Source organism: Leucoraja erinacea, chromosome 14 (genome assembly GCF_028641065.1).
Source record: "Leucoraja erinacea ecotype New England chromosome 14, Leri_hhj_1, whole genome shotgun sequence".
Taxonomy (NCBI): Eukaryota; Metazoa; Chordata; class Chondrichthyes; order Rajiformes; family Rajidae; genus Leucoraja; species Leucoraja erinaceus.
The window spans coordinates 38,450,556-38,468,219 of record NC_073390.1 but is presented as its reverse complement, the minus strand read 5'-3'; the positions used below and the strand labels follow the sequence as shown (position 1 = coordinate 38,468,219).

The following is a 17,664-nucleotide window of genomic DNA, read 5'->3' as shown; positions in this document are numbered from 1 at the left end:
GCGGTCGGTGCTCCCGAGGCAGCGGGCAATGCTCCTCTTGAAAAAGTTGTCCATGTATATTGTTGTCCTTCGTATGTAAAGGCGAAAAGGTATTGGCAATCGGGATGCAGTGGGATTGAAAAGAATGCATGTTGTAGGTCAATAACTGTGAAGATTGTCGCAGACGCGGGAACCTGGCTCAGGATAGTTGCGGGGTTCGGTACAGGATGGCGTGCATAGGCGTAAAAGATCTGCATTAATTGCAACTGAGGTCTTGTACTAGCCTAACTCTGAGCAATGTTACAAAATTTTGAGATTTAAAAAATCAAGTCTGCAATTTATCCCATCAGATAAAGCATAACAATAAGTTTAATTTGACACCAAATTCACTTTCATATCTCAAGGTTACCATTTTCATACTCGGAAATTAGCATCTTGTTCCCTATTGATTTTCAATGGGCATTACAAAAAAGCTGTGATCTTAGATAGTCAAAAGCACATGGGAAAGATGCCTAAGTGACACAAATAATTCACAATATAACATGATTTTTATATCCATTAATTTATAGGCCAAATGGAAGGAATTTAGTGTTCAAAAATAAATCGGGACATGTGGAACGCAGCAGGTTTAGAATGTTGACAGCGCGCGCTGGATTAGTGCCCTCAAATGCCGAGAAAAATGCTGGGGGATATAAAAAGCCCAAAATGAGCTACTCGCTATAGAAAATTTAAATTATAGGGTTATATACATGGTAAAAATAAGGTACATACCTTTAATTGTTTGCTTTATAAAACCCTGGGGCTACCAGGCTTGCGGAATGAACGAGAGCTTTTAAATTTATTATATCTACTCTTCGAGGCCTATAAAACTAATAATAGCTTTTGGGACCGGGTCTTGCAGCGATTCTCCGTTAATGATTTACTAGGCTGAACATCTGCGATTGGAACAGCCTAGTAAAAATCGGGTTTTAAACCCGCCCCCTCCAAACAGCTCCAAAATCACACACAAGGGGAGGGGCAGATGCTCAGCCACGATTCAGGTACGTTTTGTAACATACCTAATAATTACAGGTACACAATAAGTCAGTCCTACCTCATGCAGTGATGTCGCCCAAATCTGATGTTTGTCCATGTCGTTTGCTGTTGGCTGATGGCGGCTGATAACTCCTTCAACGATCTGGTTCTCTTGCCAATATGCCAACGTTCCCTGAGAAAAATATTGCTCACCCAGTATGTTACTTGCTTGTTTGCATAATTCGTAGGTGAGGTACCCCAGCTCTTTTGCTGAGTGGTCTGCCCTCACTGAGGTGGTTACATGAGGTGCCACTAGAGAAGCATTCTGTTTCCACAACCCTTCCTCCACTTGCACGATCAAGGCAGTGCCAGGTTCGCCTGACACTGTTCCTATCAAGCGGACCCTAGTTGCTTCCCCTATTAGTGAACTAAAATAATCTTCCATTTCGGGATTGCAACCCGTAGGATCATAACATAAGGTCACATGTGGATCGGGTGTATTTCCAAAGACTGGTGCTGACAAAAGATCAATAGCCCACCATTGAGGTGTTGGGAAGTGTGTGTGCATCATCTTCTGGGTCTGGAGGTGAATTCCCTCGTCAGTGCAGATAATTCCCGCTTTTAATCCTATCAATAGGTCTCTGCCTGCGAGGTTGCAGCCAAGAAATGGTGTAACGGAAAAGGGGAGGGTACATTGTTCCTGTCCATAGGTTACAGTCAAAGGCTGAGTTAGCGGGTAACACCGTACTTTCCCATCCAATCCTGATAACCGTGTTACATGGTCTGACATGGGAACTCCAAGAGATGCCGCAAGCTCCTGATTCAGGGTAGATGAGGTTGCTCCTGTATCAATCAAAAACGGAACTCTGGTGTCCCTCAGCATCATGTTTACTATGGGTTCTTCATCGGGGTTGGCGATCAATGGGAATAGATGCTGTACAGGGAAGTGGGTGGGTCATTGGGAAAACGGGTTGTTGGTCGAGTACAGAGCCTGTCTTCCCTGTACTGCCCCGGAGACACCAGAGGGACATTCCTTTTTCCAATGCCCTCTTCCCCCACACTGAAAACAGCTTCCTCCAGTTTCCCTCTCACCTCGTGATCTTCCCTGCCCTGGGTGGTTTTGATTTTGTCTTCCCTGGAATGCTCCCCATCGTGGTCTATCCCATTGTGGTCTGGGTGGAAAACCCCTTCCTCTACCAGGGCGCATCCCGTTCCCAGGTCTTATAGCCAGAGCCTGGTAGGATTCCTCAGCTGCTGTATCCCACATATAATATTTAGTTTTTATTCTGGGTGCACTGGTGGCAGCCGTGCTTCCAGCACCGTCAGCCCAAAAGGCAGGTACCGCACGTCTCATCTGGATTATGTCGTTGTCTGACCAGTTTAAGTCTGTTTTAATCATTGACTGCACTTTAAGAGGGAGACAACTCATCAACATAGCATTAAAAGCTGGGGACCTATTGCCCGCATTGTATACAGAGTCTCCTGCAAAGGTCCCATAGATACTAGTGAAACGATCCAGATACGACTGGGGGTCTTCCTTTGGACCGGGCTTACAATCGAGGACCACCGACATGTTAATTGGCTTCTTCAAACATTCAAACAGATTGGTCATCATAAAATCTACACAAACTGTCTCGTCTGCATGTGCCTGCACGGCTTTTAGTGTCTGCCAAGTCTGATGTGTCATAACATCCTTCCACTTCTGTCGTTCTGCCGCGGACAAAAGTGACAAGGTCATGGACCAAATATCACGGTCTGTAGCCTGATAATATTCTACCATACTGCGGAGGTATTCTACAAATTCCTTCGGGGTCTTATGGCGGTCTGGGGCTTTATCCCGTATCATACATTGCTCGTGTGGTCTCCATGGTGCGTATATTTGCATGGTATCGGCCTGATTGGCATCACCTGCCCTAGAGTTTGGCACCGCTCTCATAGGGAGGTTCTGTGCAGTCCCTCTAGGGTTTGTTTTTACTCGCTCCCCAACCGATACCACCGTGTTAATTGCTTCATCTTGGACACTGTCCGTCAGCTCATTCATGTCTTCCTTTAGTATTGCACCGAAGCTTTGTAAGGTCGGAACTTCGGGGTATATGGATATTACTGACGGAGCTGCCAAAGGTAAGGATACCATTGCTACTGGTAGGACATAGGGAGGTGGACGTCTCCCAGGATTATCTAACTCCTCATCTTCACTACCAAACAGGGTCGTTGTGCCAGACATGAAGTCTCCTGCAGAGGATTTACCAGTACTGGGTTTATTTTTACTAACCATCACCTGTTTATCACCTCCCGCCTGTCTCTTAATTATTTTCTCTTGTTCCTCCGCCCACTGGCATTCTAGTTGCAATACTTTCCATCCTTTCATAGTGCCATCCTTATTCCTCTATCCCTTGTTTACATGCAGTATCCATCCAACTTTGATCCCTACTCTCCTCATGCTTCTTCTCTGCTTCTGCTTTCCACGTTTTAATTCTCTGCTTCCATTTCTTTCCTGCCTTCCTTTCCCATATCAACATCTCTGCTCTTTTAATTGTCTCGACATTCCATGTGCCCCCTACTGACCAGGCTTCATCCCCCAACCGTTTGGTCAACTTGTAACTTAACATTCTAAATTTCTTATTATACTTAGGATTCAAATAACACATATGTTGGACGGGGGTTCCCCCCTCACTGTTATCCAAAGCACTCCCCATAGATAGATAGAGAAAAAGAGAGAGAAAAAGAGAAAGCAGACCGCTTAATTCCGAATCGTTCCAAATCTATCAACCAGGCCGACTCGCTACTCGAGACCCCAGTTTCTCAATTTGGCTGACCTGTTTTTTTTTAAACTCTTGAATATATGACCCAAGTGTCTCAACGAGGCCGACTCGCTAACCGAGACCCCCGTTTCTCAACCTGGCAGACTTAAAATAAGCCCCAGGTGTCTCAACGAAGCAGACCCGCGTACCGGGACCCCCGCAGACTTCTTACTCTTTAATATACAACGCCACTTATTTCTCAATCCGACAACCCTTCGGATGTCTGAATAAGCCAGACGCACACCTCAACCCCCGTATCTCAACCCGACAAATCACGGATATCTCAACGAGGCTGATGAGCCCTTAGTAGAGAGAGAGAAAAAGAGAAAACAAAGAGAGATAGACAGAGATAGAGAAAGAAAGAGAAACCACTCACGTCCTTCTTAACAATATACACAAGCCCTTCTTAGAAAAGACATGCACAATGCTGTCTGAAAAATACAAACACAATCCCGTCTGAAAAAAAAACCTATAAAGCCCAACTGGTCTTACCTTGGTCTGTCACTAAGAACCTCGGCTGGGAACCTGGATCAACCTCTGATGAAGGATCACAGACGTTCCCGGGAGTTTCTAGGGAGTCGGTCATACAAGGGGGCCGATAGAGCTCAGTTATCTCCCTTCCAATCCCGGCAACCTCTGCAACCTCTTGCACAGTCAGCCGTTGATGTGGTCCCAGCGAGGCCTGCCAAAAAAACGCCAATGAAAAAGCTACTTTTCTTAACTACTAAACCAGGTTCGCTTCTTAATAAACAGACACCACACAAACTGTTTGGTAGACCAGTTCAAAACTTTACTTAACATCAGCCGATGGAAGGGAGCGAGACTTCCAGCTAAGTGACCAATGTAGACAATCAACTGTCCTCGGTCCTCTTCTCTGAACAACAGAATTACATTGCCTTAAATAGGGTTTTTGTGTCCCCTTAGCACATTCCACATACATTAGTCATGTCAGAGGTACAGGAAAAGGTTTCCACAGAATGCATCACATCAAAGGCCTTTTGTTTACATGGTACAAGATATACTAAAAACATTGGCCATTTGCTTTAAGTCATCTTATCTCCAAAGAGATCACCCTAGCTTGTTCGCTGCTTCTTCTCTGTCACTTGCTCCCTCATAAACATAGGCCATTTGCTTTAAGTCATCTTATCTCTCCACTTCCCTGGTTCCTTTCTGTCACTTCGCCCCTCATAAACATAGGCCATTTGCTTTATTGCATCTTGCTTCAAAGATGTGACTAGCTATGTCTCTCTTCCTCTATCACCTCCTCCCCCATAAACATTGGTCACTTGCTTTATGGCATCTCACTTCAAAGATTTGACTAGCTATGTCTCTCTTCCTCTCTGTCACCTCCTCACTTGGGAGACAATGTTATGGTATTTATTATCCCACACACTGCAACCTGAGGCAAGCCTAATTTGATACTAAATATAAGCTGTAAGCTAGCCCTGAAACCTATTTTAATTTTTTCTTATTTTTGTAACTTTATTCGGCTTCATCACTCTAGTATCTTTGGTGTAATTCGTTCCAAAGATTGATCCGCTCTATCATCTTTGGTGTAATCAGTGTTGTAGGGAACAGTGTTTTATATAGCATCGATCACTTCACATATTTAGTTAATATTATTGTACATTTTATTAATATTATTGTAAATTACAGCTCAATAAAATGGCGGCATGTCATACCCATGTCATACTACGCTTTTTTCGCAGAGTGGCGCATCTTGCTCTGCTCTATAATCTTTGATAGAGAGGGGGTTGGGGCCGCCCAGAGTTGAACGGCAGGTGTCCTGCCTTGGCCGGAGGCCCCCTAGATTTCGAGGCCCTAGGCTTCAGCCTATGAAGCCTAGGGGTAAATCCAGCTCTGCCTGATCAACTACGAGTTGCCTCACTCGTGCTATTGGGTAGAAGGTATAGGAGTATGAAATCTGTAATGTCCAGGTTCAGGACCAGCTTCTTCCCGACAACCATTATGCACTTGGACACTGCACAACATTAACTAAACAATGGACTGCCTTGTTTATATTTTGTGGACTTTGGGCATTTTTGCACTACCACTAGGATTATTAATTTTTTTATTTTAATTTTTGTCTTTTATATGTTACCTATTATTAATGCATTTACAGGCCTTTTATACTGTTGCGTGAGAATTTTATTGTTCTGTTGTTGGTGCTTATGACAATTAAACACTCTTTGACAATGGTTAAGGTTTTCTCTGGATGAAACAGGCTAAATGGCTGACCGTTTGAATTAGCATATTATAGACCAAAGATTTCTTAACATCCTGGCAGTTAATGTGTTGTTACTAGCCTCAATGTTCTGAGGTCAGGAAGCAGTTGGTCAACAATAAGCAGAATTGTTGACCAATCTATGAGAAGGAACTGCAGATGCTGGTTAACACCAATGATAGATACAAAGTGCTAGAGTAACTCAGCGAGACAGGCAGCAGCTCTGGATAGAGGGAATGGGTGATGTTTTGGCTCGAGACCCTTCTTCAGACTGAGAGTCAAGGGAGGGGGAGACACAGAGATAAGGAAGTGTAGGGTATGAAAAGGAGACATCAAGAAAAATGTAAAATACATAATCGTTATCTAGGGGAAGCTGACAAGATAAAATATAATTAGGGGGATGGTCAGACTGGTCGGAGAACTAGGAAGTGGAGGGGGGGGGGGGGAAGCGGTGGAGGTGCAAGTGAATCTCTGTCTCATCTGAAAAGACTGTCGGGGTCCTTGGATGGAGTTGATGGAGACGGTTTAGGGACAGGTGTTGCTTAGGGACAGGGGAAAGTACCTGGGGAGGGGGTGGTTTGGGTGGTAAGGGCTGAGTTAACCAGGGAGTTGCGGAGGGAATGGTCTCTGCGGAAAGGGGTGGAGATGGGAATATTGACTTCTCTAACTTCAAGTAACCCTTGGTTTCCCTCTCTTTCCCTCTCTCCCCTGGAGTAACAGGGATTCAGGTGACATTTCTGGAGAACATAGAAAGATGATGTTTCCTGACCCACTGACTTACTCTAGCAGTTTGTGCCTTTTTTTAAATAATAATAATAATAATAATACTTACAAAATTTAGCAAATAGAGTAAAAACATGTAAACGGAATGAAATAAATAGTAAAGACAACACCAGTACACAAATTAAAGACAAAAATCCAAAACACAATATGAAGAGAGAGCAGCGGCAGCTAAAGCGCGCCAGCGTACACTCTCCCTTCCGGCAGCAAACTTGGACAGAATAAAATAATCATTTACACACAAAAAACATCCCCCCACAATGGTTACCACTGTGGGGGAAGGCACAATGTCCAGTCCCCATCCCCAGTTCTCCCATAGTCAGGCCTATTGAGGCCTCCACAGTTGCCTCTACGGAGGCCCGATGTTCCTGGCCGTTCTCGCCGGGTGGTGTTGCTCCGGCGTCGGGAGAGTCCTCACAGCGGCTGGGACGGCTGGAACGGCCAATTCCCTACCAGAGTCCGTGGCTCCTCCTAATTCATTTCTGTTATTCAGTTTTGCACATCTATTCATTTCTAATCTTTAAATTTTCCAGAGTTGGAGGAAATCATCAAACATGTTTTTTATGACAATCTGTCATATCAGATTTAGTAATATAGTAATTATATAGTAATGATAAAATACATGAAATTCTAAATGCCGTATTTTCTAGTTTCAGGCACTTCCTTGCACAATTATGGCCAATTTAAATGCAAGGCTGCCATCTGCAGGGCAATAACTGCATTACACAGAGGCATGTTATAAGGTTATAAGTGATAGGAGTAGAATTGGGCCATTCGGCCCATCAATTACTACCGTTTTGTGAGAAAAGTATATGTAAAGTTTTGGCTCAATATTCGGCGAGGAGGTTGTGTGGCAAGATGGCGCTAACTGCAGAAGGCACAGAGTGACGACGTCGTTGAATAATTCAAGAGAGCTTACTGCTCTCTCTATGGTGAGTGTGTTTGTTCAACGTTATTTAAAGTACATTTTTGCTTCAGCAGCAGACTCGACAGGAGGCTTTAAATGTTTGAATCATTCGGTTTACACACTGTATGTTCACCACGTTCTGAAGTTACTTGGCATTTTAGTATTGGTTGTGTGTGAGCCCTGTGTGTCTGAGAGTCTATGTGTATATAGGGGGTTGCACGTAAGGTCTCAGGGTGAAAGGGCTTGACGAACGGAACTGCTCAATCCATCTGGAGGACATCGGAGCTTCAGATTCAGATTTAAACTTTATTGTCATTGTGCAGTCTACAGTAGAGACAACGAAATGCAGTTAGCATCTCCCTAGAAGTGCGACATAGAATATGAGCAATATATGAATATATTTACGTGCATACAGTCCGGCAACGGAGACCCGTAGCACCTCCCGGATGGGAGGAGGATAAACAGTCTGTGGTTGGGGTGAGAGCAGTCCTTGGCGATGCTGAGCGCCCTTCACAGACATCGCTTGCTTTGGACAGACTCAATGGAGGGGAGTGAGGAACCGGTGATGCGTTGGGCAATTTTCACTACCCTCTGCAGTGCTTTCCGGCCGGAGACAGAGCAGTTGCCATACCATCCTGTGGTACAGTTGGTAAGGATGCTCTCGATGGTGCAGCGGTAGAAGTTCACCAGGATCTGAGGAGACAGATGGACCTTCTTTAGTCTCCTCAGGAAGAAGAGACACTGGTGAGCCTTCTTGACCAGAGTTGAGGTATTGTGGGTCCAAGAGAGGTCATCGGAGATGTTGACACCCAGAAACCTGAAGCTGGAAACACGTTCCACCTCTGTCCAGTTAATGTGGATGGGGGTGTACGTGCCGCCCGTAGACTTTCTGAAGTCTACTATGAGCTCCTTGGTCTTCTTGGAGTTAAGGGCCAGGTTGCTAGGAGCTGGACCTCCTCCCTATAGGCCGACTCATCGTTGTTGCTGATGAGGCCAATCACCGTTGTATCATCTGCATACTTGATGATGGTGTTAGTACCATGTACAGGTGTGCAGTCGTAGGTGAAGAGGGAGTAGAGGATGGGGCTCAGCACACAGCCCTGTGGAACGCCGGTGTGTTCAGCGTGAGGGTTGAAGAGGTGTACTTGTCTAACCTAACAGACAGGGGTCTGTTGGTTAGAAAGTCCAATATCCAGTTGCAGAGGGAGGGGTCGATGCCCAGGTCACCGAGTTTGGTGATCAGTTTAGAGGGTTTAATGGGGTTAAATGCTGAGCTGTAATCGATGAACAGCATTCTTACGCAAGTGTCTCCAATGTAGGCAGCCTTTGAGGTGTGCCAGGACCAGCCTCTCGAAGCACTTGGTGATGATGGGAGTAAGTACAACTGGGCGGAAGTCGTTGAGGCTTGCTGCAGTGGAGTGTTTTGGCACCGGCACGATGGAGGTGGTTTTAAGGCATGTGGGGACAACTGCTTGGGCAAGTGACAGGTTGAAGATGTCAATCCACACGTCTGTCAGCTGCGCAGCACAGGCCCTGAGGACGCGCCCAGGGATGCCGTCAGAGCCAGCAGCCTTATGTACATTAATCCTGATCAGTGCCACATACACGTCGTAGGGGGTGAGTGTGAGGGGCTGGTGATTGGCAGGGAGCACAGCCATGATGGCCATCTCTAGATTGTCCCTGTCAAAGCGGCCGTAAAAGTGGTTAAGCTCCTCAAGGAGGCGTCGCTGGATGTGGGGGTGGTGTTGGTGGGTCTATAGTCCGTGATGGCCTGGATGCCTTGCCATATGCGTTGGGGGTCGGAGTTGTTGTTGAAGTGCTTCCGGTATATGTTGTTAATACACAAAATGCGTACTTTCCTACCTGTTAAAAGCCGCCAAAATGGCGAATCTTTGCGCCGTAAATAATTGTGGAAGTCAGGGTAACCGTGAAACAGCTTCTGAAGCTAAATTTGCCATTTAAAAAATCTCCAGACTTACGAGTGGTGTGTGGAAAAGTAAGTTTTCTATCATTATGGTATTGAGATGTATATTTTGGCAAATAAAATGTCCTGACAGCTTAAACACCCACTCCCTTTCAATAGGATATTGTCAATTTGCTGAGGTTGATAATGTCCAATTAAAAGCTAACAATTATGCCATTCCTTGGCTTGCATCCGAGTAAAATGTAATTCAAAACCGTGAGAGACATCTATCCTACTTCAGAATTCTAAAAGTGAAGAGAAATGAAGGTAAAGAGAAGCGAGAGCTGAAGGGACCGCAACAGCTAAAATGGTTGGCGAAAATTGGCTGTGCAGATATAGATTGAAAATATTGGGAATTATCATGTTTGCTCACTGCATTTCATCAACAGCAGGGCATTATTTGTGTTTTTTCTTGATTCATTTGGTATCTAAAAAGTTTCAGAAGTGATAAATCTGGCTGTAAATTTTTTTAATTGGCTGTGGTTCGGAAGTGGGTGTTTACATGCAAAAAGAAAACGCTTCTGAAGCTAAATTTGTCATTTAAAAAATCTCCAGACTTATAAGTGGTGTGTGGAAAAGTAAGTTTTCTATCATGGTATTGAGATGTATATTTTGGCAAATAATAAAATGTCCTGACAGCTTAAACACCCACTCCCTTTCAATAGGATATTGTCAATTTGCTGAGGTTGATAATGTCCAATTAACAGCTAACAATTATGCCATTCCTTGGCTTGCATCGGAGTAAAATGTAATTCAAAACCCACGTACGGTTTGCGATACTGCCAGCCCAGCAGCCGTGAGTGACTGAACTACCAGCCCACCAGCTGTAAGTGCCAGCCCAATAATCCATTCAGTCCATCCTCTCCCCCTGCTCTCCGAGTCTGTCACCTGTTTTGGGCAGAATTTCTGGTGGTTTCTCAGCTGCCAGCCCCGAGTGACTATACTGCCAGCCCAAGAATCCATTCGACCCACAATGTCCATACTAGCTCTCTGGAAACCAGTCTCTTCGGCCCACAACACCCGCACTAGCACAACAGAAAGCCCTCCCCCCCCCCACCCCCTATTGGAATTGGTGGAATATTGCGTTGGGTGACCGTGTGATGCTGGGACCCAACGCAATATTAGCTTTCTATCAGATTTAAATGTATCTCGTCCTTTAAAGAAGCTATGACACTGTTAGACACTGGAGTAACTCAGCAGGTCAGACCAGATAGATTACTTTTTGGGTCAAAACCCTCTACTTCAGACCGACTACGATGGGAATGGGAAAGCTGGAAGAGTTTGGGACAGGACAAAGCCTGAAAAATGATTCACAACCAGGCCTTGCCAATCAGCACCTGCAGTTCCTTGTCTCAACAACAAAATGACTTTCTTCTCATTAAACCATGGTAATATGTATACATAGAAATATGTACATTTATAGCACTGCCAGTAGTCAAGCTTAGATTGCTCAGAATCTACCAGCCAAGGCTGAGGATCTGAGAAAACAGAAAACCAAAACAAATTGTACCCATGTTCAGTTAAACAGCACTTTAAAAATACTTAACATTAGTCTCAAACTGGCAAACCTCAAGGGCTTTTTTCACAGCTTACAAAAGACTAATGCACATTCAACAGGGAAGCAAGTTCATTTATTCCACTTTTCAAAAAAATAGTCTACAATCTTGCACCTTGGATACTTTAATTTGTAAAAATTCAAAAATCCGTGTATATACAGTTGACTCAAGCTACAGCTCTCCCAAATCTACAATCCCAAATGTATCAACATGAAACAAATGGAAAAGTCAAAGGTACAAAACCCAATATAAAGTTATCCCTTTATGCTAGGGAGCATAGAAAAGCTCATCACATATCTGAAAGACAGAAAATCAAGGTGCTCTTGCTTTCTATAAGATGGGAATATAATTATAAATACTTAAAAACTCTAAGCAGAGAATTCTTTATAAAGCATTTACTTGGTTGGAAAGGACCATTTCAGCATTCCTGCAAGAATTAGCCATTGCTTTAACTGTGGTGCATGTTGGACTATCATGAATAATGCCTATAAACCCACTGATTCAAGTACTTACTTAGTCAACCTTCAACCCTGACTTCCAGTTTTACATTACCAAATGAATAGGAGTGTTTGTAATTGTAAATAGGGCCTGATGGATTACCCGGATGGCAACATAATTGAGACAGGTAAAAAAAAATATTTAAGACAGTTGGGCATGTACATGGATAGATGGATAGGAACAGTTGGAGAGAGATGGACCAAATAGGACTGACCTTGGGTCCGCTTCTGTGCTGTATGACTGAAATTACACCAAGCCACTTGCTTACCTCATTAGTCAAGTTGGAAGCACATGAAAGACTTTGACAAAACCAAGGCCAGTTGGCAAATTTTCCCCAGAAAATAAAAAAGGCCAGGTAAGCAACACAGGAAGACTGCAACGTTAATCTGGAGTTGTGCCCATTAGTTAATCCTGGCAGAGCTGTGCACTGGCCCTGGATTTATGCATTTAAAAAATGGAGAATTAGACCAGTTGTCTGCCAGTTACTTGTTGAATTGCAACAATGCCCAAAATTGAATTGCAAAACAAGTTATCTCCTTCAATCATTGCCATTCACAGTATGAAAACGGAAGTGCCAGCTGCAAAGTTTTGGTGGCGTTTTAGGTTAAGTATTTTAGAAGTACTGAAGTATTTAAAAAAGTTTAATAACCAGTTTAATGCGCACTATTGAAAACCAAAAACATGAAATAAGATCTTTTAATCCATCAGAGACAGTATGTCATCACAACATTCTAAAACATTATTTTGCATTTACATTGTAACTAAAAAAATCATAGGGAACAGTACATTTACACATTGGTGAAACAGAATACTTAATAAATTTGACAAAAATCCACAAAGGTGTACCAACAATTTCTGTCAATTGCAAGTCCATTCAGAAACATGGAGCTCCCACCACTCCACTGCAGGGCTCTCGAGACCACGCAGAACTCTGGAATGTCCGATCGAGAGGATCAGAGGCTCTGTCTGAACATGGTATAGCAGTCTTGTCAGTCTAGTCAAATTTTATTTTCTTTCCTTGAGGACCACCGCCCATCTTTCCACCTCTGAATCCTGCAAATGAAATATAGATTTAATAGTGAGATTAAACGAGAACTTGCCAGTTTGAACTTTGATCTTTAATTTATGAGGAGTTACGATGAGACCCCGTGAAGAAGACCCCGTCCAGGCGCACACGCGTCAATCTTCAAAGCAGCGGTTTGAAATCAGATAATTACCGAAGCATAATAGTAAGCTACGCGAGACAAACATAACTTCCAGCTGATCTTTATAAGGGTGGGAGCGGAGGGCACGTAGTCCCTCATCGTAACTCCTCATAAAATAAAGATCAAACTTCAAACTGGTAAGTTCTCGTTTAATTTTACTATGGACTCACGTGAGTGACTACGTGAAGATTTCAAAGCTCTGTGATTTCATGCCGTAGATTCAAATCCAGGTGTCTCACTGCATTGATGCTGCTGCACCCGCTGAGTTTCTCCAGCATTTTTGTGTACCTGGAATTGTTAGGTGCATCTATGGACTTAAAGCTTATTGCTCCAATGTGCAAAATCTGCATGTGCAGATTCAGATTGACAACACAGCAGCTGTAGCATATGTTAATCACATGGGTGGAATTAAGTCAGAATCTTGTGATAGATTGGCAAACGTCATCTGGAACTGGTGTATTAGCAGAAACATTTGGCTTTTGACAAGTTACCTACCAGGTAGATTCAACATAATTGCAGACACCAGGTCACGCAAATTCAATGACAATACTGAATGGATGTTAAATCGTGAGACCTTTAATGAAATAGTGACACAATTTGGAATGCCAGAAATTGACTCCGGGTCTGACTCATCCGAGTCTACAGGCCGATCAGTCTTTCTTTTGGCCTTACACCCTAAAGGTGCTGTAACGGTACTTTTTGTAACCGTTTCTTTAGTCACTGGATTTTCTGCCACTAACTTTTTAATCGGGCTCTCGGGTCCTTTTGAGATGTACCTGCGGTACGCCTCCCTTTATTTTTTCCCACTTTCTCCATAATTTTTAGACTTGCCTGAAACCAGCACAAAGTCTCCACAGAAGAAAGTGACCTGAAAGTGAAAGCTCTTACCTTCAGGCTTTTTGCACTCACCGCATGGAGGGCTCGGCTCCTCCCAACACGGTCGCTGCCGCTATGCGCCCGAAGCTATGACGCGTATGCACCTGGACGGGGTTTTCTGCACGTAGTCACTCGCGTGACTCCGAAGTAAAATTTCAAATGTACAAAATAGAGGAAATTGACCCATTATGAAAACAGGGAATTTGACACAACTAGAAAAATAAAAATTTTAAAAACAAATTTGGGTTAGGGCTAATGTCATGTGGGAAAGAAAGTTAAATGTAACCAGCCCAGTTTAGGCAGGCAGGAATAAACAGCACCAAGAGAGGTATCTGAATGAACAAGTCGATATGGCGTTATCGCAACACAAAATGGCAACATTCAAAAGGATGTTAGTGCCCGAATTCAAGGAAACAAACATTCTTTAGATTGTGATCCTTTATAATTTATGCTGATGAATTGACAATTTCTTACCTCCAAATCCACCGCGACCTCCACCACGACCTCCACCTCGCCCTCTGCCACCAAATCCACCGCGGCCTCTTCCTCCTCTACCAAAACCACCACCTCGACCACCACCACCACCTCGCTGGCTATCAGTCTTGGGCCGAGCAAAATCCAGTATAACTTTGCATCCATCAATTTCTCCATCTTCCATCGTTTCCCTAGCCGATTTTGCATCATCTTCAGATGCAAAGTCTACAAAGCCAAAACTAAAGAAGGCAGTAGGGTTAATTTTATTCATAAAGTAATGCAAATGAAATTACCAGAATTAATGTATCCCACAATATCACTAACATAAAAAAATGTATCACATTCCGACCACTTTCAAGTAATAAATCCAGGGCAGTCTGTGTTTTAATCTTCTTCTCTTGCGAATCCATCTACTGTCATTAATTAAGACAGCAAGGAGCTCAATGAGAAGCAATTAAAACATAATTTAAAAAGCAGTACCCTTTTGATCTTCCGGTATCTCTGTCTGTCACAATTCTGGCACTCTCAGCTCCTTCAAAGGCTTCTTTTAACGTGTCTTCAGTTGTGTCATCAGAAAGGCCACGAATAAATAAGGTCTTACTGGGTCCTAAAATGTGACATGATTAGCAGGCATCGTTAGCAGGCATTCCACAGTAAAGCTACCGATCAACAGTTGAAAAACAGGGAAAATATAAGAATTCTCGTTTTTACTGACCATCACCACCTCTTTGTCCTTGGTTGAAGAATTCTAACCTCACAGTTCTCCCCTCAACCTCTGTATTGTTGTGACTATCAAGAGCTTCTTTTGCGTCTTCAGGCGATTCAAACTTTACAATTGCAAATCTAAGATAAAAATATATAAACATAACAAACGTTATAAAATTAAACCCAACCAGAAATTTTATCTTAACAGCTTTGAATGTCACTTTTTGAAATGACTAACTGAAGGAAACAAGTGATCGAAAATTGTAACAATGCTATCAATGTCCAGTTTCCTTTTAAACAAACTTGCTCTTAAATGTACTGTTACAGCAATGAAATTGGCCAAAAGCCACCAATCGTTCAGATTAAAATAAAATCTTACCCTTTTGGTTTGCCATTCTTCTCTGGTATTTTGATCAGTGATGCTTTCTCAAAAATATTCTGAAGGGTCGTTTCAGTGGCAGAATATGCCAAATTGTTCACCATGAGTGTATCAGAACCTACAATTCAAAATTAATGTCAAGCTTTAGATACAAAACAAATGTTGGAAATTTGAAAGCAGAAATACGCAGATGCATATGTCGTGCCCGTGCATATGTCCTTTAAAGAATTATCATTTCAGTGCAATCATCTTGTTAAGTAAAGATTTTCAGAATTTTATTAGTATTTGATTCTGTTGCTCCCAAGAGCTGGATCAGTACTTGACTATCTGAGGAATTTTTCACAATTCATCACAATGATCAGATGGTGATTCATCATATCCAGCTATCAAAGACCTCCACCTCCAAACAGAATTCAGGACAAGTCTTTAGTACGTGTGTCAAAGGTTATAGGGAGAAAGCATAAACTTATCTTGTGAACAGCTTTACCCTATATATTGTAAATCATACCTTGCCGTGTTTGCACACTCTTTGCAGCAAATGTACTCTTGGTGCCTGTGAAGTCAATAACGATGGACCGACCTTCAACATCCATGCCTTGTTTCTCTTTCAATGCCACTTCAGCAGCTGCTTCAGTTTCAAATTCAATATATGCAATGCTGAATGGAAGAATGGAAATAGCCGATTAGAGACCAGTTTTATAGAGCAGCACATTTAACCAAAGTGGGAGAGAGACAAATCAGTCACCAACGTTAAAACATACCCTCGGGTCCCCGAGCCATCACGAGCAACTGGAATCCTAATATCAACAGCATCTTCAAAAATCTCTCTGAGGTCATCCTGAGTTATCTTGAATGGAAGATTCTTTGCAAACAATGTTCTGCAATCCCTATCTGTAAGAAAGGAATCGTTAATCATTTTTCCAAAAATATTTAATGACATATGACCACTGCATAATACAATGCTTGGGCAAACAATTCACAGAATTATTCGTTCAGCGTGAGGGGGCACTATTGGAAAAGAAAGGAAATGAGCAAGTTAAGAGATGATCTAGACACAAGATTTTAAGCACAAGTGGTGCAGCTGCCTGAGACCCAGGTTTAATCTTGACGTCTGGTGCAGTGTGGAGTTTCCTCCAAGGGCTCTGGTTTTCTTCCCATATCCCAAAGACATGTAGGTCTGTAGCTCAACTGGCCTCTAAAACCACACCTAATATTCATTAGGGAATTAGTGCGATTTTGATTGTTGTGGGGACATGGTGTATCAAAGTGGCTGTTTGCATGCTGTATCTTAAACCTAAACAAGGGAACCCCAATACAAAAGGTGCGGTACCAAGATGTGCCCCATGCCAATGTCCAGCATAATTGATGATAGCCGTGGATAGAGTACAAAGCAAAAGAAAAGCTCATTTGTGCCGATCTCAAGAAGCTACCATAGCGCACTCATTTGTTTTTTGTATAAAAATACAAAAATTTTGGACTGAAATTTTTGAAATCTTTACAAAATTATTCAAAATAAAACCGATACCAAAACCTGAATGGATTATTTTTGGAACAATGGAAGGTAGCCCTGAACTAAATGTGTTTAAAAATAATCTATTTAATTGGGAAAAAAACTTATACTTAAATTCTGGAAGAACACTCCTATACCAATATTAAATATGTGGATTTCAAATATGTTTGAAACATTACACCTGGAAGATATGAGACTCCTCCTTGCAGGCAAATCAGACCACTTCCAAAAGACGTGGTCTGCATTTATCGACTTACTACAAGAATAAGGTGCATCAGTACTTCAAAAAATAAATGGTGTCAGGATCTGGTAAGGGGGGAGGAAAAATATGAAGTTGGTATATCCCTTTTGCGCGGTTTTTATAATAGAGCTTTGGTTTTGTTTCCTTTTTCCTCCTTTCTTTTCTAGGGTCTCTCTTAATTCTTTTCTCTAACCAATGGGTCTGTTTTTTTTCTCACTGATCACTCTTACACAAACACAACTTTATTTCTCTCACTTTCTCTACTTTCTTTATCTATATCTTTCCTTAAAGCTTAAAAAATGAAGGGGTACAATAAATGTAATAAGATATATCTGGCTTGTACTATTGTAATTTACTGTACTTCTAATAAATTAAAAACAAATAAAATTAAAAAAATAGAAGAAAAGCTCATTTGTAGTACCTTGATTACCTGGGTTGTTATCCTTGCTGCGTGCTCTGTCAAGTTTCACCACCTGCCCCAGCACTTTGTTGCCATTAAATTCCAATGCCTTTTCCAATTGTTCTTCAGTCTCAAAATCCACATAACCAAAT

The 17,664-nt window shown here is 42.5% G+C and overlaps 1 protein-coding gene and 1 non-coding gene across 4 annotated transcripts in view; both read right to left on the bottom strand.

Moving 5' to 3' along the window:
• Positions 1–11,332: 11,332 nt before the first annotated feature.
• Positions 11,333–17,664, bottom strand: part of ncl (nucleolin) — a 14,314-nt gene continuing 7,982 nt past the window's right edge. For 2 of the 3 annotated variants that reach the window (XM_055646197.1, XM_055646196.1), the window contains exons 8-15: positions 17,534–17,664; positions 16,123–16,252; positions 15,870–16,018; positions 15,362–15,479; positions 14,993–15,120; positions 14,758–14,884; positions 14,278–14,516; positions 11,333–12,775 (exon numbers count right to left, since the gene is read on the bottom strand). The exon at positions 17,534–17,664 is cut by the window's right edge and continues 3 nt beyond it. In XM_055646197.1, the coding sequence (XP_055502172.1) occupies positions 12,717–12,775; positions 14,278–14,516; positions 14,758–14,884; positions 14,993–15,120; positions 15,362–15,479; positions 15,870–16,018; positions 16,123–16,252; positions 17,534–17,664 (1,081 nt within the window). In that variant the 3' untranslated portion in view covers positions 11,333–12,716. The remainder of the gene's footprint in view (positions 12,776–14,277; positions 14,517–14,757; positions 14,885–14,992; positions 15,121–15,361; positions 15,480–15,869; positions 16,019–16,122; positions 16,253–17,533) is intronic. The other variant, XM_055646199.1, reaches the window with a different exon arrangement.
• Positions 15,669–15,743, bottom strand: LOC129703827 (small nucleolar RNA SNORD20). The gene has a single exon (XR_008724634.1). It is a non-coding gene; the product is annotated as a small nucleolar RNA SNORD20 (small nucleolar RNA).